The sequence below is a fragment of the Narcine bancroftii genome, chromosome 6 (genome assembly GCF_036971445.1).
Source record: "Narcine bancroftii isolate sNarBan1 chromosome 6, sNarBan1.hap1, whole genome shotgun sequence".
In the NCBI taxonomy this organism is placed as follows: Eukaryota; Metazoa; Chordata; class Chondrichthyes; order Torpediniformes; family Narcinidae; genus Narcine; species Narcine bancroftii.
In genome coordinates, this window is record NC_091474.1 from 33,340,061 (window position 1) to 33,363,024 (window position 22,964).

At 40.7% G+C, this 22,964-nt stretch overlaps 1 protein-coding gene across 1 annotated transcript in view; it reads left to right on the forward strand.

The window, feature by feature from the left end:
- LOC138737290 (docking protein 5-like) overlaps positions 1-22,964 on the forward strand; it is a 180,698-nt gene that overhangs the window by 122,371 nt on the left and 35,363 nt on the right. Inside the window, exon 7 of the mRNA XM_069888042.1 lies at positions 21,670-21,790. Coding sequence (XP_069744143.1) covers positions 21,670-21,790 — 121 coding nt within the window. The remainder of the gene's footprint in view (positions 1-21,669; positions 21,791-22,964) is intronic.

Sequence of the window (22,964 nt, forward strand, 5' to 3'; positions counted from 1 at the left end):
TTAAACTTGATTGATTGTAGTTTAGTCTGTTAGTGTTTGAACTCATTGAGGCGAGAAATTATAGTGCTGACATCCAAGGCTCTGTTGGTGCTCTCTGACATTGTAAAGCAGTCTCAGCCAGGGAATGTCAGCAGCTTACTGTGTTGTCGAGCTCTAACAATACACATGAATGAGACCTGACATTTCCATTCCTCACCTACCATCCCCATAATTAAATTACAACTTGTGTCAACTGCGGTATAAAATTTACACCAAGTTTCTAACAAATCCACAAAGCAAGAACTGATTTATCCTGATCACAGATTTTTTTTCTTTCAGTTTAACCCTTTGGATTCTGTGTCATGGTTTTCAGGGACTACCAACAAGCACATATACTCAGTGTCACTGTTTTCCAGAATTGGTTTTAATCCCTGCCATCAGAAAGGATTTTAACTTTTCATGCTGTATTTTACCCAGATTATGAAAGGTTAAATATGGCCGGAGTGCAAAGGATTAAGGTCAACCTAGTTAGCATAGTTCCCGAGTTAGGAAATAAAAGGGTAGTTCCTGGTACTCTGCCATTGGTGTTGCACTGTTGGCCTTGTGATATTTTCATTCTTTTGTGCACCAAAAGGATTTGGGATGCAGTTGTCTGGAAAAAAAATGGATGTGCTATTGCATTTCTTTTCTGCGTTGTTGTATGAGTGGATTGATTTTATTTTCGAGAGTGGAATGCAACGGCTACCATATTCAGGGTAGATTTTGCCCCACTGGAAATTCGAATACCTCTAATGCTCCCCCACGGTCACATAAAGCAAATCTCACTGAAATCAGAGAGGCTTCAGATTTAATGCCAGGGATGAGTTCATATAGAATCTGAGTGACAATTCCCCATCATAATTTAGGAGATTTCCAGCAAGAGCAAGTCTGTTTTTGGATTTCACATGGAGGTGAGCGGTTGAGTGAACTGAAAATTCTGTTCTCCGTACAGCAACCCCCCCACCTATCACTGCCACCACCACTGATATCCAGAATCTTTCTCTCAGTGAGTGCTGTAGTTCCACATTTCAGGAATTCAGTTTCAGTAATTCTGATCAGGACAGCTTGTTATTGGGCTGCAGCATTTGACCAATAGGATCAGCAGAAACTATAACTTGTGTTGCCGATTCTCATCAATTTGTGGTTCCATTTTGAGATGTGCATTGCTTCTGAAGTTGCCATTCCTTGTTTCCTGAACAGAGTTTCTGCTCCTTAACAGTATGATTTAACTGAGCACTGATTTATTTACGGAGGAGACCCTGCAATTTTTGATGTCTTTAACAAATTTGTCTGGGCTTGCTATGAGCATTTGTCCCCTATTGCAGAGAAATCAGTTTACCCAAATCAAGAACCTGAATATTTGTTTGTCACCTCCATTTTAAATGTCACAGTAACATTAATCAGGTTATATAATAGGTTAAATTTAATTCTGCTATTAATTGACTCCAGTTCATGATACATTATTAATTACAAATCTATCCTAGCCTGCCCCTTATTAATTATGCACTATCTTGATGCATGAACTGTAGTGGGTTGTATAAAAAGAAAGGTGATAAGTCAGCATTACAGGAGGGAGACTGAAACCTTGGTCGAATGGTGCTCCAGCAACTGCCTTGCACACAATGTCACCAAAACGAAGGAGATGGTGGTTGACTTCAGGGAGGATAGGCCAGAGGTCTACAATCCAGTGATCATTGGGGGATCAGACGTGGAGAGGATGAGCAAATTTAAGTTCTTAGGAGTCAGTATCTTGGAGGATCTTTCCTGGACTGAACACACTAATGGCATCATGAAGAAAGCACATCAGCACCTCTGCTTCTGCAGGAGTTTTTGGAGGTTTGGTATGAATCCAGAAAATTTCTGCAGATGTGTGGTGGAAAGTGTGCTGACTGGCTGGATCAAGGTATAGTATGGGGACACCAATATCCCTGAGCATAGAGCCGTCCTAAAGATAGTGGACATAGCTCTGGATATCACAGACAACCCTCTCCACCACCATCGAGAACCTACTGGAAATCATGGCATTGGAGAGCAGCAGCAATCATCAAGGATCCACACCACCCAGCACACATGCTGTTCTCACTGCCGCCATCAGGAAAGAGGTATACGTGGAACAAGACCTGCAACACAAGGTTCAGGAACAGCTGCTATCCCTCCTCGATCAGACTCCTAAATCACAAATTCAATCATGGACTCATTTAAAGACTCTTACTTATACACTTTATTAATTTTTAAAAAAATGTCTCCATATTGCATTGCCAGTTTGTTTATATTTGTTATCAGTTTACAGTTCTTTATATGTTGACATATATCTGTTGTATACAGATTTTGTTGCACTACCAATAAGTGGCAATTCTGCCTCGCCCACAGGAAAAAGAATCTCGGTGGTGTGACGTCAGGTATGCACTCTGATAATAAATCTGAATCTGAAATCTCAATACATTTCGGACATAGATTAGCTATTCTTGTCATTAGTATTGTAAGAAGTTTTGTGCTTCACTTTTAAGAAAGGATGTGCTGTCATTAGAGAGAGTTCACAGAAAGTTCACAAGGATGATTCCGAGACTCAAAGGGTTATCATATGAGGAACATTTGATAGCTCTTTGCCTGTACCTGTTGGAGTTTGGAGAATGAGGGAGATTTCAAAGAAACATTTTGAAGATTGAGAGGCATGGACAGACGAGATGCAGAAAGGTTGTTTCCCATGGTGGGAGAGTCTAGGGCAAGAAGGCATAACTTCAGGATTGAAACCCATCCACTTAGAACAGAGATGTGAGGAAATTTATTTTGCAAAAGGGAGGTGAATCTGCAGAATTTGTTGTCACAGGAGGTTGTAGAGACAAAGCCAGTGTATTAAAGGCAAAAATGTATACATTCTTGGTGAGCCAGGGCCTCAAAAGTTGTGGGGAGAAGGCAATAGAGTGGGACTGTGTGGAAGAATGGATCACCTCATTATTGAATAGCAGGGACAATTTGAGGAGCTGAATGGCCTATTTCTGCTTCTATGTCTTATGTTTTTATAGAATATTAAATCCAATGGTATAATCACTTTTTTTCCCATAAACCCTCAACTAATTAAGGCCAACACAAGATATGCCTTCTTAACGATCCTTTCAACTTTTGTTGCATCCTTGTTAAGAATCCTGCCATGGACCACAAGCTCTGCCTACAAGTTTAACTTTCCTTAGTGCATCACCTCACACTGCTCTGGATTGAACTCCATCTGCCACTTCTCTACCCAACTCTATATTCTGACTACATCCTGTTGTAACCCACAACAACCTTCTACACTATCTACACACCTCCAACTTTTGTATTATCTGTAAACTTACTGACCCACCCCTCCACATCCTCATCCAAGTCATTTATTGAAATCAAAAGGAGCAGGGGTCCCAGAACAGATCCTTATAGGATGATACTAGCCATTGACCTCTCAACAGAAAACATTCCATTGACGACAACCCTCTGCTCTCTGCAGGCAAGCTAATTCCGAAACCAAGCAGCCAAGATTTCTTCAATCCCATCCCTCATGACTTTCTGAATGAATGAACCATGTTCTAAGGCCTTGTCAAATGCCTTACTAAAATCAATTTACACGATTAAAATCATATTCACCTCCTAACATCCATGCACACCTGTTAATACAACTGATCATTAGACTCTCAGTTCTGCTGCATTTAAATTTCTGACCACAACTTTTCCAGAATAGTTTGGGCAGGGGAGGGCACGGTACTCATAATGAAGAAACACTGTAAGAAAGAATGTTAGAAAACTGGCAAATGAAATTAGATGGGTTGAACTAAGCAACACAATATAGCCATTCTCCAGCAGTATGAGAAAGGCAAAAGTGGGAACATCTCAGCAAATACTGATAATGTAGAATTTAATTGCCATAACTAGGATATTCAGTTGAAAAAAAAAGCATTGGCTGGCAGCCCTTTTGTGCATGATTCACTCTACATGGTCGACTCTGCCTTGCAAATCCATTGAACCCTACTCTTCTCCCTTTCAACTCGGCCTGAGCTCTGCTCTGCCATATTCCACCCAGGTCCCCATTGGTTCCAACTGACCCTCACCCTTGTGCACCCACTTGCATTTCACCCTGCACCATACACACCCCATTGGCCGGTACAATTCACCAAGATGGGTCTGCACTCAGTTTCCCAAACTGGCTCTGGACCACCCTGCTCCCTTTGCACTTCTTCCTGGTGCCAGCTTCCACTGTCCAGGTTGGTCCGCTTTCACTTCTCTCTGCTTTCTCATCTTGTTCATGCTTCACCCTACATCTCTTCACATTGCTTGCTCCACTTCCTAACACTCTACCTGTGGCACCATGCGGCTGCATACTATTAGGTTTTAATAATCTCAAAAAAGGTCTTTGTCTACAAATAGTAATCTACAAATGGATTAGCCAGTATTCCTGCCCTTGTGCCTTCCTTCCTCCTCTCCCTAGTGTTCTATTCAGACACCTGCCTGCTTTTTCCACATATATTGATGAAGGGCTCAGGTCTAAAACATTGGTTACCCTTTACTTCCCATAGATGCCTTGTGACCTGCTGAGTTTCTCCAGTATATGTATGTATTCCAATGGACAACTACTAAATTGGTGTGTGGGGTTGGTGGTGGGGTGTTGCAGAACAAAAAAAAAAACCTTTCAAATGGACAACAAGGAGGTATGGATATCTAAATGAATAAGGTCGATTTGCAGAAGACAATGTTGCACACATTCAACTGTCATAGATCAGCTGTTACTAAAATAAATCTTCAGTTGCCAATTCTGCGTCATTTCAGGTTCCTGGTCACAAGCTTTTTAGAACAGTTTGGGCAGATGGGGGTAATAAACGATTAAAGAAATAGTGAGAAAAAATGTGAGAGAATTGGCAACTGCAATTATATGAGTTGACCTAAGTAACTAAATGTATGGGCCATGCAATGGTCTAAGGAAGACAAAAGGGGAAACGTCTGAGCAAATTTATGAAATACGTAAAATGTTGTGGCAATAATAATGATGTTGGATATAATTGCTATAACCATGATATTTAGTTGGAAAGAAAGCCTTGGTTGTGGCCACTTTTCACATGATTCGCCCTGCATGGCCCTCCTCTGCCTTGGAAATCTGCTTGAGCCCTGGCCTTTCAACTCTACCTGAGCTCTGCTTTGCCATATTCCAACCAGGTCTGCTTCAGTTCCAAATGACTCTCACCTTTGTGCGCGCACTTGCACTCCACCCTGCCCCTTGAGCACTGAGTCGGCCATTACAATTCACTGAGATGAGTCCACACCCAGTTCCACAAAGCATCCTGCTCCTTCTCTATTACTCCCTGCCCACCCGCTTCTACTGTCCAGTTGATCCATTTTCACTTCCCTCTGCCTTCTCTTTTTCATGCTTTACCCAATGTGGGGTGCTGATGCTTCACCCTGCAGCAGTATACGTTACCCTCTCCCCTTCCTGGTACTTTACCTGCTATTACCCTGAGGTAGCCATCTCAAAAAGGTCTCATTCTACAGGTAGTAACCTGCAATGGATAAAAACTAAATCAGGGCATGGGGGCGGTGGTAGGATAGAAGCAGAGCAAAAACATTTAAAAAGTGAGCCTAGGTTTTTGAATGTTGAGATTAATGAATAAACTGGTTGTGTGGAAGACAAGGTTGCACATATTTAACTTATAATCAGCTGTTGCATAGAACATTACAGATCTTTCAGCCACGATGTTGTGCTGACCTATGGAAACCTAGTCCACAACAATGTTATTTTTCCCTGTCTCACACCCATAACCCTCCATTTTTCTTATATCCATGTGCCTATCTCAGAGTCTTTTGAATGTCTCTGTTGTACCAACCTCCACCAGCAGCCCCAGCAATAAATTCCAGGTATCCACCATTATCTGAGTGAAAAACTCTTACCTCTGACATCACCCCTACATTTTTCTTCACTCACCTTAAACTGATATCCTCTGGTATTTTCCTATTGACACCCCAGGAGAAGGGTGTCCACCCTATACCAAGCCCCTCATAATCTTGTACACCTCTCACTTTTGGTCGCTCCATAGAGGGAAATCATTGGGATACATTCTCTAATCAGTTCACTATTCTCATGCCAAGCATTTTAAACTCACATGACCATACCCAGTTTTCACTTTGCCTGTAGTCCCCAAGGCCAGTTTTGAGTGTTGCTTCAATCTTTTCTCTTATTTGTTCAAGATGTTTTGCCAGTACTTTTGCCTTTAGAACCTGCCCCTTGCATCACCCCTCTAATTACTGGTTTGAGAACATGTGATTGGCCTGTTTATCCTATTGTTCCTCAGTTCAAGACAATCCAGCCGGATAGTTCCTCCCTTGACAGAGCTCGTGACTGGTTGCATACAATAGCAGGGCACTATTCTCATGTCTCAGCAGCACATTTATGAATTATGCAAATGCACAGTGCTCTCTCGAGGTGTTTAATGTTGCTTAAAATTACCCTTAGCCAATTTCAGTATGGCAACACCCAAGTTGTGAAGTTCCTTGCACGTAGTTTTTGATCTTTCTGTGCTTTTGACAGTCAACATTAGGGTGATGCACAGTCTTGCTTTGTAACTAAAAAGGAGTGTGGAGCAATTTCTAGGCTTTTGGCTAACAATTTTACAATCGACCATCAAGCATTGGTGAATGTAACTGCTCATTTGTAACTTGTTTAGCTTTATTAGCAGTGTTAAATATGTGCTACAATTCTCATTTCATGTTAGTTAACGCAAAGGGGGACAATTCAAAAGGCATGACAAACTTTTCATTGAGCTCTTTCTTTGCTATAGTGCTTGGAGTCTGTGGTTTCCTCAAACCAATGTCAACATTTCTCTCAGCTTCACCGTGAACAAAATATAGAATAACTGAGCTCGGCTGATAATTAAAACAAAAGCACAAGTATCTTTCCAACCATTTGCAGTGAAATATTTGCACACATATTCTTTGTCTTGCAATTGACTCTCCACTGTCTGCTTGACAATAGTGCTTTCACCATCGAGTGCTGCCTGCCTTGCCACGTGCACTGAGGTGAGTCATCTTTTGTTTACTTGCGGGTTGTCTCTCTGCAGCATACACCACTGATGCAACACGCCTCTCACACTTCTGATGAAGCAACGGGCCACCTAGCAATCTTGGTGAGAGAAAATATTTCAACTCTATCCTGTTCCAATCCACCCATTAATATTTGTGCAGCAAACAGTGATGTTCTTTTTAAAGTTTGCCCTAAGAATTGCTTATTTTAGCCAAATTCTTCTTTCTTGTTCCACTAGTACTGACCCACGAAAGCATCAACCTAAGGAAATGAGTAATGGAATTGTGGAACTCCATGTGCATTGTGAATAAATGTGTACATATCTTTTCTTTTAAAAAATATTTGTATTCATATTTTTAAAATAAAAAATGAACAATATGAAATGTGCTACAATGTGCATATATTTTAATGAAATTCCTGTAATTCAATTTGCACAATTAATCATTCTGAAGGAGAGAAAATAAATTTGTAACTTGATTATCAAGAATCTCTAATTTACAACTGAATGATCAGGTTCACTCTTTGCAATTTTATAACATTTGCCCACTTTTGATAAATGCTAGCATTTCCCAAATTGTTGGTTTCTGACATCAAATCACTTTGTTTCAGTCATGAATGTCGATCCAGGTGGCCAGCATCTTTTTTTGTTCTTTGTGTAGTGATACTTACAAATAGGTACCATCTAGATTTGGCAGTATATATTCAATCTTGCACTGTTGTTCCTATTAGATAAGTTCTATTAATTGATCCACATGTTATGAAAGTTAAATAATTTTCATGATTCAGATAGCTGATTCAAACCATGCCATTTGATTTATCTTTCTTCTGGCACTGCAGAGAGAGGAAAGCAGTTTTAATTACTTATTGCCTGCACACAATAACCTTGTGATCCAAGTTATTCAAGCCTGGCAGCATTTTTAAATGGCAGGGACACCAGTGAGAACTTTTCAGGTCACTTTACAAATCAAAGATCCCATTTCTCATCTTTTTAGCATTGGAGGGTAAAGCAGTCTATATGAAATGCAACCCATTCAGAACCAAAATATCCACTCCTTCCACCACTGGCACAGCATTGATGCAGTGTATTACCAAGTTCATAGTTCATATTTATTGTCAGAGTGCCACATGACATCATATACAATACCTGAGATTCTTTTTCCTAAGGGTGAGACAGAATTACCACTTAGTGATAGTACAAAAAAAATCCTGTACTCAAGAATAAATGGATCCATGTAAATAAATAAAGAAATGTGAACAAACTGACTGTAACAAAGAGAGAAAAGTATCAATGAATTGCAAAAGTAAAAGTCCACAGGAGGAGTTTCATCAAGGGTCACATCTTGAAGTTGGAGACCAGAGTTGATCCAGCGATACCGGATGTGATCAGGATTGGTGCGCTGTGTAATGATAGTGATCATGCTTGCATTGCTACTAGCAATGTCATAATGATCATAGTTCCTGTTTGAATATACTTAGCTGCCAGCAGGGGGCTCGCACAGACAGAGAGGCTGCTGTATGAGAGATCTGTAATGGAGGTTGGCATGCCTTATGGTTGCTGCTTACAACAACTCTAAAGTAAAGAACCTTTTCCTTCATCCATGTGTTATCCAAGAACTCACACATACAAATACAAGATGAAAAATGCTGTGCACGAGCCATGTCGGTGAAATCGATAGCAGTAGTTGTATGGAAGACATCCATTTCATGCCTGGACAGGGCATTGGCCACAGTATTCACTTTTTCTCAAATGTGCCGTATGCCCGATGAATTTCTCTGGGTGAGTAGGGATATGTGCTTGTATTCGTGGTATGCGTAAGAGGTTGGTGGTCTGTATAAATGGTGAAAGAATGACCTTCCAATAAAAAGCAGAAATGTTTCACTGCAAGAAAGATGGTCAAGAGTTCTCAATCAAATGCACTGTACTTGGCCTGAACCGGCAAAAAATTGGCTGAAAAAATGCCAAAGATTCTACTTGTCTACAAACTTGTTGATCTAACACTGTTCCAACAACATTGACAGATGCATCTGTGGAAAGGGAGAGCAAAGCGTTGAGCTTCTGATATACAAGCATCGTGACATTCACAAGCGCAGTACATCATTGAAAGCACACATGGTATCATCTCCCAAAGTTAATGGCCTTTTGGGCATAGATTTATCAGATCCTTTTAGTTGCGCAGTAAGAGGTAATAGAGATGCTGCTGAATGCAACAGGAATCAGCGATAAAAATTCATCATGCCTAAAAAAAAATCGCAATTGGCCAAACATGACGGGTGTAGGAAAATCTCAAGTCTCTTGCACTTTCAATTCATCGGACAAGATACCATGCTGCATAACTCCATGTCCCAAGAATATAAGATCAGCAGCGCCAAAAACGCATTTACTGGGATCGATCACAATGCCAAACTCATCAAGCTTCTGAAACAATGAGATAAGGGGACAATTGTGTTCCTCTTCATCCACACTTGTGACCAGAATATCGTCGATGTAAACAAACACAAAATTGAGGCCAGCGAGTACATGGTCCATCAACTGCAGGAATATCTGAGCTCAGAATATCATCGGCTGAATGGGATTTGCAGGAACTCAAATCTGCCGAAAGGGGTAATCCCTGCTGTCTTCGTGACAACTGGAATCTGATAGTAAGTATGTACTATATTTATTTTCAAAATTATATGTTTGCCATGGAGGTTTGCTGAGACATCTTGTAAATTGGTCAGGCACTGTAGAATTGTTCAGGGCTTAATAATCACTGCAAGGCCACCATTCGCCAGGAATTTTTTTTGGAACCAGAAGCCCAGGAGCTGTCAGATCTATGGACTATGCCCAAATCTTGCATGTGATCAAATTCCAATTTTGCTATTTTAAGATGGTCCGGGGGTAATTTACGATCCAGCCTGCAAACAGAGGCCCACATGTCTCTATTCGGTGGGCTACTGCATGTTCAAGTTTCTTAATGAGAATCATTTGTTGCTGAAAGAACACAGGTGTCTGCGTTCTTCAGGGGATGGAAGGACCATTGAAATCTCTGCACCAGAAATCAACAAGAAATTGAACATCTGAAAGATGGTGTTTGAGGAAAAGATGGCGACTGACATTCCCGTGGGCAGCAGTTGCCTCTACTGCCGGGTCTGATCATTTCCCAGCTGCCATTTGTAGAAGTCGCAAAGTGGCTGACGGGACCAGGCCGCAGTACCAAATCTCCGACGCTTCAAACAAATACACCATCTTTTGCCTCTACCATGTCTCGACCATCATGATTCCAACCAGGTCAACAGAAAGAATTCTGTTGCATGCCCAAAGCCTGGGCCTGCATAGCCATTTGCTGTTCCAATGCGGTCCTCATTGATGAATAAGGTGCTGGCACTTCACAAGGTGAAGTAAGAGGTTGTTCAAGTTCCATTTGCATCCAGCTGACTAAGGAAATAAGCCAATCCCTCTAATGTGGAGGTTGTCAACAGATCAAGAGTGGACATTTGAAAGACACTCACCAAATATCTTTGAAGATGAGGAGGTAAACATCGAAAGATCACCTTCAACAGGGACTCTTCCAGCAAGTGTGTGCCACCTCCTCAACATTTGTGATGGTTTCCTATATCCTAGAGTGTCATCAGCTAGTAATTGGGGGCAACAAGAGTCTCCCTACATGGCCGAGTATGCTGCAGAATGGCCACATTAAGCATGTTGTATGGGAGATGACCATCTAGATCAACCAAGATATCTTCCACTTCACAGCCAATCTGCTCTTAAATACGCTCCACAAGTAAACTGTACTTTGTCTACGGACTCCTCACTCTGAGGGTAGAATGAACATCATGGCTGATGCCCTGTCCAGGTGTGACGTTGATGCCTTCCATACAACAACTGCCATCGATTTTACCGAAACGGCTTGTGCACAGCCCACAGCTTCCGATCTCATCCAGTATCGTTCATTCATTTGTGGTCTCCATCTTCAAGATGTGACCCTGGATGAAACAGGTGGAAAGTTTGTCTGTGATTTATCCACAGGAAGGCCTAGGGCTTTTAGAGCTGGCGGCTATAAGGTGGGAGATTTTTGAGACTGTGCACAATCTATCACAACCTGGTAAAAGAAGAACATTTTAGTTATGGAAAGTTTTACCTGGCCTCGTGTTAGATGAGATACTAGATTATGGACAAGGACCTACTTGCTGTGTCAATGCTCTAAAGTCTCCTGATGCATAAAATCCAGGCTGGGGGATTTTGTTGTTTCACATTCCCATTTCCAGCATGTCCCCACTTCCACCATCACAGGGATATACTTACCTGCTCAGGTGTGAAGACTAGACTAGCAGGTGGCAAGAGGCCATTCCTTTCACTGACATCTCTGCTGAGACTGTTGCTAGGGCTTTCGTGGATCATTGGATTCCATTTATTGGTGTTCCAGTCATTATTACAACAGGCCAAGGGTCTCAAGTCAGCATTGTTCCGAGCTCTCGCTGATCTATTCGCACTACAGCTTACCATCCACAAGCCAATGGTCCCGTTGAGCATTTCCATCGCCAATTGAAGACAGCATTGACAGCAGGTGGTGATGCATCTACGTGAAGCGAACCCATGGTTCTCTTTGGTGTGCATGTTACTGATAAGGCAGATCTTGGATGTTCGGTGGCAGAGCTAGTATATGGTACCACGTTAACATTTGTAAAGTTTGTAAATCTGAGTCCAAGCACCATCCTAGTTATAGTCCAAGTGTAATCCAGCTAGTTATATTGATTGTCTTCAGGAAACCATGAGATTACTCCACCCTACTCCTACAAGGCAGGCATCACCTGCAATGAATATGCCGAAAGATTTACAATGCTGTACTCATATTTCTTCGGCATGATGCTGTTTGCAAACCACTTCAGCCCATTTATGATGGTCCTTTTCAAATTTTATGACACCACCTGAAAATGTTTGTAATGGAACGTTTGTACAGGAACAAGAAACCTGACACAGTCTCCATCAACAGGTTGCAGCCAGCGTATATTGACGTTCCATGTTCTGCGTTGAGGCCAGAACCAGAGGACTGGTTGCCAGTAGGACTGTGCATCACCTGTTTTGCACTATCATACTAGGTCGGGCTGAACTGTCAGCCCTCTGGGCGGTTAGATTTGAAAGAATCATTTGAAAGAGTCAATCTGGATGGCTTCATTTTGCACTTGCTGTTATTGACAAGTATGCTCTCAGGAATTCTACATTTCTAAACTGCACACCCTACCTTATTTTCCCGTAATCTCTCTGCATGCCATAAATAAAGCTTTGCTCTTCATTCAGAAAGAAGTTGATTTAATTAGATTGCGTGGCTCCGATATCGTTAGGCTTTGGCTGTCACTTTCTAGCTGCTTCAGTGAAGACCAATATCAGATGTCACAATTCTGAATCTAGAAGCTGTGTTAAAGAAAATTGAAGCTTGATGCCTGCAAAATAGGATCACAGACTTTAATCCAGATTCAGGCATGGATTTATCCAATTCACCTCTATTAACAGGAGCTTTATCTAAATCTATATATTATGACTTTGGTGGAAAAAAATACTATTTAATCTTTTCAATTAGAAATGGAATTTGTAAAAAAAAAATAAGGTAGTGAAAATTTCATTTTCAAACAAGTCATTTTCCTTTGAGAAGGCTATTTCATATTTACATATTTTTCATAGAAGATTCAGCCTTCATGGACTGAGAACCTCCATCCATTGTTTATGCCACGATGCTGCCTTAAGTGCACCTAACACCTTCGATACATCTGCTTCAACAAGTACAAATAAATACATAATAGGCTGTAACAAAATGTGAGATTTTTTTCCTCTGATGGTTGATTTCTTAGAATTTCCTTTATGAATAACTTTTAACTCATTGATTTGACAGCTGCAGTGGGTGTCCATTATATCTATACACTAAAAATCTTCAAGGTTCAAGATTTCATTTATTGTCATGAACACAAAATGCACACAAATCTTTTTATTCTTCGTTTGCCATCAGAAGCAGACAAAAACACAAATCTTCTGATAAAATCCGAACACGCTGAAAGATCTGTAAAGACCTTAAAGAGAAAAACTGTTAATATTTCAGTGACTGAAAGTATTTCTTTTAATTTTCATTTAAATTCTGTGTTTGAAGTATGGCTACCATTTTATATTTTGATTTGCCCTTAGAAAAAATGGTGAACTGCTGTTGGGCTGAGCAAAGCACAAATTGTCCACAGCACAAATTGATAGAGAGCTGCACCAGACTCACTAAAAGCTGATCTAAAAGGGGTGATATTTTCAATGTTTAATGTGGAGTAGAATAATGTTGTTCTTGGGATGATGACCTTTCAATTAGACATGGACAGCATGAATGAAAAGTGTCTTTCAACAAGAAATCTGTACACACACACACACACACACACACACACACACACACACACACACACACACACACACACACACACACACACACACACACACACACACCACACACACACACAATTTGAATAGCTTCCTCAAATGACCACTTAAGTTTTCATCAGCCAAAATCTGGTGTGGCTGACTTTCGTTACAATAAAATTAAAAGTTGTAAACTTTTACAGTCTTGATCATTTTCTTGTAAGTTGCATGAATAAGTCTAATGGAGACTATCAACCAAATGTTTTCACAACAACTCATGATTGTTTTGTGCTATATGCACTCATGTATTACAGTTTTTAAACTATTTAAGAGTTAAATAATGCCAGGAAGGCATCTGTTAGTCCTTCTAGTCACTGAGATGACATTAAACTTCTAAAGTTGTGAGATCAGGTTTGGTTCTTCATTTTTCATAAATATTTGAGTGTTATGCTTCAACAAAAATCTCCTTGTCGCAGAGATAGTCTATCTGCAGTTTATCAATTATGCTTCACTCAGTTTTCATTAAACATGTTTCTGCTTCAGTTATATAATTGGTGGCCATGCTATTTCTTTTAGCATTTGACAAACTGCTTGAGAAGCATTTAAAAAAAACAATTGAAGTTGTGCTGTGAATGTCTTCCACAATGTGGTGGTGGTGGTTGTCAAATGAGTAATCTTAATTCTTGAATTTAGCTAGAATTTCACAAAAGGTTCATTAATTATGAAATTCTCATTTCAGGTTTAACCTCTTTAGCTCTGTCTCATTTTACAGTATCCAGTTTTGGTTTGAATAATTTAAAAAAAACTTAACCAACAAATAAATGACATTTATCAAACATTATAAATGCTGAAGGCAAAAATGACTCTACCACTCATCTTCATCAAAATTGATGAGGACGTTAGATCAGAACATGGGCCCTTGTGGTCTTTCTCTTCTCCACATTCTTCTGTCAGATTGACTCAGAAGAACTAAACATCTCTGTACACGGCGTCTACAATCTGCGCGGATTTCTGCCTCAAACTATTCCTGGCTTCTATTCATATTTTCCTCCAACATTTTTTTGATCACACGATCACGTCATTCACATGAACGTCACAATGCATGCTTCATATGTGCAGAAGATTTGCTTGCATTCGAAGAGTGCAAAATGGGTACAAGCCTAGCATAAGCACCTGCTGTTCAACCTCCATTATTTTATACAGACCAATGTCACTGCCCAGAGCATATGCTTTACATCATACTAGACGCTGATGCTGCTGTGCTACACGTCCCACCTCCCTTGATGTGAGAAGCCAGCTTGCTGTGTAATAGGACTCACTGACCCAGCATTTCTTCTGTTCTTGGCGAACAAGCAAGCTGGCTTCCAGACATGAGTCATGTATATGGCAATAATACAGGTTTTTAGTGTAAAAAGAGTATGAAACAGAGAGCTCCATTAGATAATTCCAGGCTGTTGTTGCTGTGTCTTCAAGAGCTAAGGTCATGGCTGTAACATTTTAAAACACAAAAACCAGTTATTTCCTTAAACAATTCCACCTTATGTGCATAAATGTTTATTGATCAAATTTTCTTCCAGGTTTACATGGTTTTTACCTAAACCACCACTGAGGTGCAAAATTTTGAGCTAGTTTTGGACTGATATAAGTAATTCCATGATTCAAAAAGAAAACACAGCATAAACCCCTTAAGTGGAAGCCAAGTGATAAAATTACAAGACTTGTAGGCCAGGTTCTTGGTCACCAAGTAAGGGGATTCAATTTGAAACCTACAATGGGAGCAAGGAAATGCATACTTGATGATTAAATAAAAATTGAATTAAAACAAAAGCAGGATTCAAGAATGATCATCAAAAAACTGTCAGATTGTCATAAAATCTATTGGATTCATTAGACTTTCAGGGAAAGTAATCTGCCATCCTTAACCATCAGGTTTACATTTAACGTCCCATCAATGCAATGGACTCTCAATGGCCTCCTCAGACAATTAGAGATGGATAATAAATGCCAACATTACCAGCAATGGACACATCCTGTAAATTGTTATATTTATAGTAAAAATGGAAATAAGAAACAATTGGTTGTCAAGATTGAGAGGGTGTTTCAGATGATTGGCTGAAATGTGATGGGAAAGTTCATTACCTGCAACTGCTGTTAAAAAAAAAGATTTGTAATGTAGCACCAAAAGATGAAAAGTACTCTAGGTCTATTCATAAAGCAAACAAAAAAAGTCAGAACATAAAGGTGGAGATTCTTCGCCCTTACATTGCAAATCTTACCTTTGCAAATGGTCCGTGAGCAGCTCCAAATGCCAACCACATTCCTTCAGTAGGCTTGTTTTGGAGGTGGAATGGAGGGCTCCACCTTGCTCCATAAATGCCCAGCCACTGCAAGCGGCTTGCTAGGGGTGGGCTGATGACACCGTCAGCCCATGACCCAGGACTGTTTAGTTATGCTAGAGTATTGTGGAATAGTCATCATCGGTGTGGCCACCGCTGCACCTTTGGGGCCCTGGACATGCCATTCCACTCCCTTGTCCTTCTCAACTTCCTGGTTGCAGAGGGTCAGGATCACAAAGCTGGACCCCTGAAGGTGCGGTGGTGACCGCCAAACTGATGACTACTATTTTCACTGATGATTTGCAATACCCAAAATTAAGAACTCACAGGTGAGTGAGAGTGAAATATAAACACTGTGAAAATGATCAATAGCCGACTTTTTTTTTACCCATAATCCCACGTGCAGCTGGAACCGTTCAGCATTTCCCAGAGCAGTTTCAGCTGCAAGGGGGATTCTGGGTAACAAAGTTGGCCATTGCTTGCCATGTAATTTTGATGGGTGGCGCCATGGGAACAGTCACCCCACCTATCGTGGCTTCGGAGGACACCACAAGGCACCACTTCTCATAAAAGCAACTCTCGAGCAGCCTTTTAGGGCTGCTCTATAAAACTTTCCTCCACGGATGAAGCCTGCCTCGAAGTGGAGGCCCTCCATTAAAAAAACCTGCTGATTACATATTTTTTGTGGCTTTGTCTATCTGATCTCACTCTCATCTTATTCGTGAATTACATACTCAAGATTTCTTTCCCATTTTTTACTCACTACGTTGCCTCACTTTTCTCCGAATTCTAGTTTCACCATCTAAGAACCTTTCCATGGTCTTCTGAGATGTTCATTGATGAATTCCTGCTTTGCTCAACCCTCTATGTCAGCTACAAATTCTGCACCAAGCTTGCTGAGAAATTGGTGTTCACCTTTGGTGCACTAAACACCAAAACCAGGTGTAAAGGCACATTCTGCAATTTCCTACCCTGGAGGGAGTCTGAGACAAGGTCACTGAAGGTGCTTCAAGGGCAGGTTTAGGTAATTGAAGATTCCGGGGAACTGGAACCGAAGAGGAAATGAGTCCTGGGCCAAGTTCGCATGATGATGATAAATGGCAGTACAGGCTTGAGGGGTTGGGCTGGCTTAAGCCTGCTCCTTTCTTTGTGTGTCCTTGCATTTAAAATCAGAGACCCTCAAAAGAAATAGAAAAAAAGTAGGATAATAATAAAAAAAATCATAGAAGCATGCACACAAAATTTTACTCCAACAAGCCCTTTAAGAACTGCTCAAGTTTCAGTGTTGACAACAGGGAAGGGCAAGCAAAGCAGTTAGCACAACACTGTTGCAGCGCCAGCAACTGGAGTTCGAATTTGGCGCTGTTTGTAATGAGTTTATATGCTCTCCCTGTATATGCATCGGTTTCCTCTGGGTGCTCCGGTTTACTCCCGGGGGTTGTAGGCTAATTGGACGGCAGGGGCTCATGGGCCAAAAACACCTGTTACGAGCTGTACATCCATGACTAAATTTAAAATTTGTATTCACTCCATTTGAAACTATGCTACAGCAGTATTGAAGTCTGCCATGCAGAGGGAAATAAAGGAAAGCGATTCAATATGGCAGGGTCAACAGAGGGAAGATATTTCACTCGTCAGTGTAAGCACATAATCCACCTCAAGACCACAGTGAGATTCAGTCTCATCAAAGGGCGGGTCACTTTGCACCAAGGTCCTTGATATGAAGGTGTTGCAATGATTCCAGGTGATGATTGTGGATGGAAGTACGGCGAGGGTATTGCTCTGTCAGAGGCCATGAGGAAAATACATGTTACAGTGGAGACCCCTTTAAATCCCATTTCTTTGCCGACTTGCTGCAGGGTTTGCTCTTTATTTTCACATGAGTGAAAAATGCAAGTTGTAGGCTGTTCCTTTGTGTAAACTTCTATTAGTAAGCAAGAGAATGGGTGCTAGTCTCTTGGGGTTTACAAATTGGATTGTAAATGAGTTTAACCTGCCAATTCGGCAGGTTATCTACCCATGTACAGACCAAATGGAGGAGGGTAGAATATAAAAAAATCTGCATGGGTTGGGAAACCACCTCGGAGGTGGATTCTGGCAGGGATACGGGTCACACATCCGCCTCACCAAAGGGGCTGGATCCCCTTTAAATTGTCCGGTCATCATTCAACCGACCAATTTATAGTCTAGTGTGTAAGGGGCTGCAGGGGCCCACTACATGTGTAGGAAGCACAGGCCCTGAGCAACCCCAGTTTGTAATCCCCTACTGAATGTCCAATGTGGGACAAAGAGATATAAAAATCAATTGAGCTCAGATGTGCATTAGTTTGTTTTCCAATAGCTGCTAGCAACAGAAAGTGACTGTTAACTCAATTGAATGTGCAGAAAATGACTTTTTATTTGGAAATGGTACATTGAAGACATTCTCAAATAATTCCAGTTTCTATGAACCTATCTCAAAACCTTTTTAATGTTAATATATAATAGTCACAGTCACAGGAATAAAATTGGTTCTGATTGAACAATGAGGTGCCATCCAGGGCTCCTCCGATCAAAACTCCATTCAGTAACCCTGGCTCTGTGTTTCCAATTAGGTTAAAAAAAAAACGTCCCCGCTGCAATGTTTCATGATGGTTTTTGTCCTGTTACCTGCTGAACAACTTCATTCAATTTTTTCTGATAAGGCATACAAACATCACTTTCTAATGTAACTGGTATTTGTTCAGTCAATTATTTGCTAATGTATCCAGTCTGAGTTTCATCAGTTTCAAAACCAATTTGGTTTTCAGATTTACTCTCAACAGTTAGACAAGGTTTCTTCTTTCTACCTTCTCACTTCCATCATTGTTTGATGAAATTACAATAGGCACCAGGCTTTAAACGAATGCCCCCAGTTGACAGCACCTGTCTCTTTTGTTAACAATCCCCAACAATGCACAGAATCTATTTTCCTCCACATACACAATCCATTCGTGATGCAGAGGACAGTGGATGTCAGAATCTTGATCTGTATCACCATCTCTGCTCCTCCTGTCCAACTTGTCTAATGATTGACATTAATTTCTGCCAGTGTTATCCGATAAATCTTCCTTGGGAACAGAAAACTCCATCATATCACTGTTATCTACAAACAGATTTCCCCTTCATTTAAAATATTTCCTCTCTCATTTTTTGGTCTTTGATTTGCTTTTAATACATTATTTTATATTTTATCCTATTATTTGCCATATTCCCATTGCTAATATTTTGAGGCTTTTCGGACACTCTCTCGGAGACTGTTTAGATTCTCACGTTTAACTCCAAACTTCTCAAATGTTTAAAGACCAGGCCCTCTTCACTCTGCTACCCTCAAGAAAAAGGTACAGAAGCCTAAAGACGAACACTCAGTGGCACGAGGACTGCTTCTTTCCCCCCGCCGTCAATAATCAATGACTCAGAATTTATTGTCATGAACAAATCATGAAATGCAGTGTTTTGTGGCAGCATCAGAGTGTAAACATACACGTTATAACCTTCTTACAACATTAATATAAATTTTAAAAATAAAAATAATAGTGCACAAAAAGTAAGGCAGTATCTTTGGTTCATTAATTATTCAGGAAGAAGCTGCCCTTGTGCCGCTGGGTGCTTGTCTTTAGGCTCCTGTACCTTTTTCCCAATGGTAATAGAGAGAAGAGGATGTGGTCTGGGTGGTGAGGGCCTTTGAGGATAGAGGCTGCTTTTTAAAAAAAAATGAATAGCTTTTTATTGTCATTGTACAAGTTATACAACGAGATTTATGACAGCAGTACAAGGTTACCAATGCAGCGACGCAACCACAGGCAGCACCACAGAAGTTAAATAAAAAATTTAATTTACAGTGCCGTATATGTCCTTTATGTGAATGGAGGGGGGGGGGGGTGGTGTCGGCTACATGTATAATAGATGTGGAGGACAGAGAGGGGGAATTTGTGGATATGTGTGTTCAGTGTAGTGACAGCCTGGGGGAAAAAGCTGTTGTGGATATGTGTGTTCAGTGTAGTGACAGCCTGGGGGAAAAAGCTGTTTCTGAGTCTGTTTCTTCTTGTCTTGATTGACCTGTAGCGTCTGCCAGAGGGTAGTAGGTCAAACAGGGCAGGGTGGGTGGGATCCTTTATTATTGCTTGTGCTCTACTGAGGCAACGGGAGGTGTTGAGGTCCTTCAGGGAGGGTAGGGGACATCCAATTATCTTTTCTGCTGCCCTCACCACCCGTTGAAGTCTTTGCCGCTCATGTAGATGTCCTCGACAGAGCGAATTCTGGTGCCTGCGATGTCGCAAGCAGAGTTAACAACCCTCTGGAGTTTATTCTCGTCCTGAGAGTTGGCACCTTCACACCAGGCAGTGAAGCAACCAGTCAGAATGCTCTTCATGGTACACCTGTAGAGGTTTACGAGAGTCTTCAGTGACATACTAAACCACCTCAGATACCTCACAAAGTATAGCCGCTGGTGGGACTGCTTCGTGATTGCATCAACATGGAGGCTCCAGGACAGATCCTCGGAGATGTTGACACCCAGGTATTTTAAGTTCTTGACTCTCTCCACAACTGAGCCCTGAGGACTGGGTCATGTTCCCCTGACTTCCTCCTGATGTCCAGTAACTGTCCAGAGAAATGAATAGTAATGAAAGCTTGCTAATTGTTTTCAATTACCGTACCTGTGGGTATCGAATATTTAATTAATTTAACGAACTTAAAAAAAATTTAATGGACATTTTCTGTGTTTTTTCCCTCCTTTCTACATCCGGCAGAATACTTAATTGTAATACAGAGTTCCATTTACAGTCCCAAGTGAAATCTAAGACAATAGACTCAACTAAAAGGAGAGTATTTAACTAACATGGCAAAATCCGTGACCTGAACTCATTATGTGATAATTGAGAGCTAAGGGTACCAACTATTTGAGTGACTGATTTAAATATTAATTAAACTGCTGTCTAAGGCATGTTCTGTTCAATAATAATACTTGAATTCATACTAAATTGTAGGTTATACTCTTGTCATTACATGGCTATGAAATATATTGAAGAGGAGAGCACTTTCTACAATCTATTTGAATGGGCAGGTTCCAGCCACAGATTTGGTGGCTTACAGATAATGCAAATATAAAAAAATTCACTTTAAATTTCATTTCATGATTTCACTGTTCTGTTTACCAATTCAATGGATCCTTCCAGATTTCCAAATGATTGTAAGGTCAGTCAATCAAAAAGAAAATTTGTGGCTAGAGAGGACTTTTCTCCTTTCCAGAAAAGACCCGCAGACCCATATGGGACTGTATACATTTATGATAATCACAGGGTGAATAAAATTATATGTTTTTGAGAACCTTTGCCTGTTCAGGCGAAGAGTTAGATGACTTTGTCAATGTGTTGAACTAATGACTTTGTGAAGCTAAATAAAATCAGAAATTATGAGAAAATCTGAGCAGGTCCAGCATTACATTTAGAGAGAGGATCAACTGTCATCCTTCAAGCATCACCTGACACCACGGCCACTTGTGGTACTCAGTCTCTCCCAGTCTCTGCCCTATCACAGACATTCTCTTTTTATCTCTGCACCCATGACCCTTCTCCACAGATTACAACATGCTCGATTTCTAACTTATTCCTGTTCAGGCGAAGAGGTGAAATGCTATCGCAAGGGTTAATGCTGTTTCTCATTCAACAGATGCTGCCTGACTTTCCAGCATTTTCTCTTTTTTTTTGTCTGTTTTTCTGCTTTCTGATTATTATTGCTTCTACTTCTTTCCCTCAAAAATCTGTCTGATTGTTATTCAAATGAAGCAAATTAATTCACTTTAAAATACACTTCTTGTGCTGGCAAGCCAATTAAGTTCCAATTGTTTTTGTCTTGCTCCTTTGCTAAAACTTATGTCTTTCAATGTATTTCTCTTCCAGCATCAAATCAAAGGGAATGAAAGGACAGCTTCATTGGGCACGATAATGCCTCTTCCTCGGAGTGCCTACTGGCAACATATTGCAAGACAGCACAGTGTAAACCAGCTTCACATCTTTGAAGGTTGGTGCCAAGAAGTTGGAATCAGGTTGGAAAGTAAATAACTCTCTCAGCGTGATATGTGCACTGCATAATAAAGCATCTGATGCACAGTTAGGAGACACAATTTGCAACTCATTATAGAAGAAAATCTTACAGAGGTTTTTGTTCTAATGGGAGGGGCTCTGGATGTTTAGAGAGTGTGCAGTTCCTTGGAGTGATTTATGAAACCGAGAATGTTTCAGAAGAATGGCTCAAGGCTTAACGAGGCCTTTGTTCCATCAGCAGAATATTTAATTCACAGCTGGTGCAATGAACAATCGGAAAATACTTCTGACTCTCAGTTCCATGAAAGTAGAAGCATTCCAGTTTGTAAAATCCCACCACATTTGGCACACGGAGGCATTTTTTTTGTTATCAGCTACCTTTCCTTCAAAATTTAAATAGATGATTTTGCAAGAGGGATTGAATAGGCAAAATGCTGTGTTCAGTATTGTCACTTAGAACATTACTGCACAGAAAATACCCTTCAGCCCACCATGTTGTGGTGACCTGTATAAACCTACTCCACAAAAATCTAACCCTTCCCTACCATGCACTCACAGCCCTTCATTTCAATTTACAATGTCAAGGTGAACATCAGCTGATGGTCCATAATAATTTTGAGTAGATTGGAACATTGAACAAGTTACTGGTTACCTGATGTCAATTTTCATTCTGATATTTATTCACGAAAATTCCCAGGCAAAGCTACTACTACATCCTGTTCCTCACGTAGAGAATTCAGGTTAAGTGAACTTACAATGGATTTGAGAAGTTCTTATTTTATTGGTGTGCTAGATAAGCATCGTAGCCACTGAACTCTTTTCTTGGACAAAACAACAACTATATATGTGGGAAGCTAATCACAAAAGTCTGCATAGTGGTTGAAGTAAAAAAACACAATGATGGAGAAACTTTGCAGGTCATACAGTCCACTTTATAGAGGAAATATAAAGATACATAATCAATGTTTCAGGCTTGAGACCCGTATGAACAAAATGGTGGGCTGGCGACCAAACAAAATGGTAAGCAGCCTTCTCTACATCAGAGAGACTGGACGTAGACTGTGAAGTCGTTCACATTAGTGACAGGGATCTCCCAATGGTCATCCATTTCAATTCTGTGCCCCACTCCCATGCTGACATGTCGGTCCATG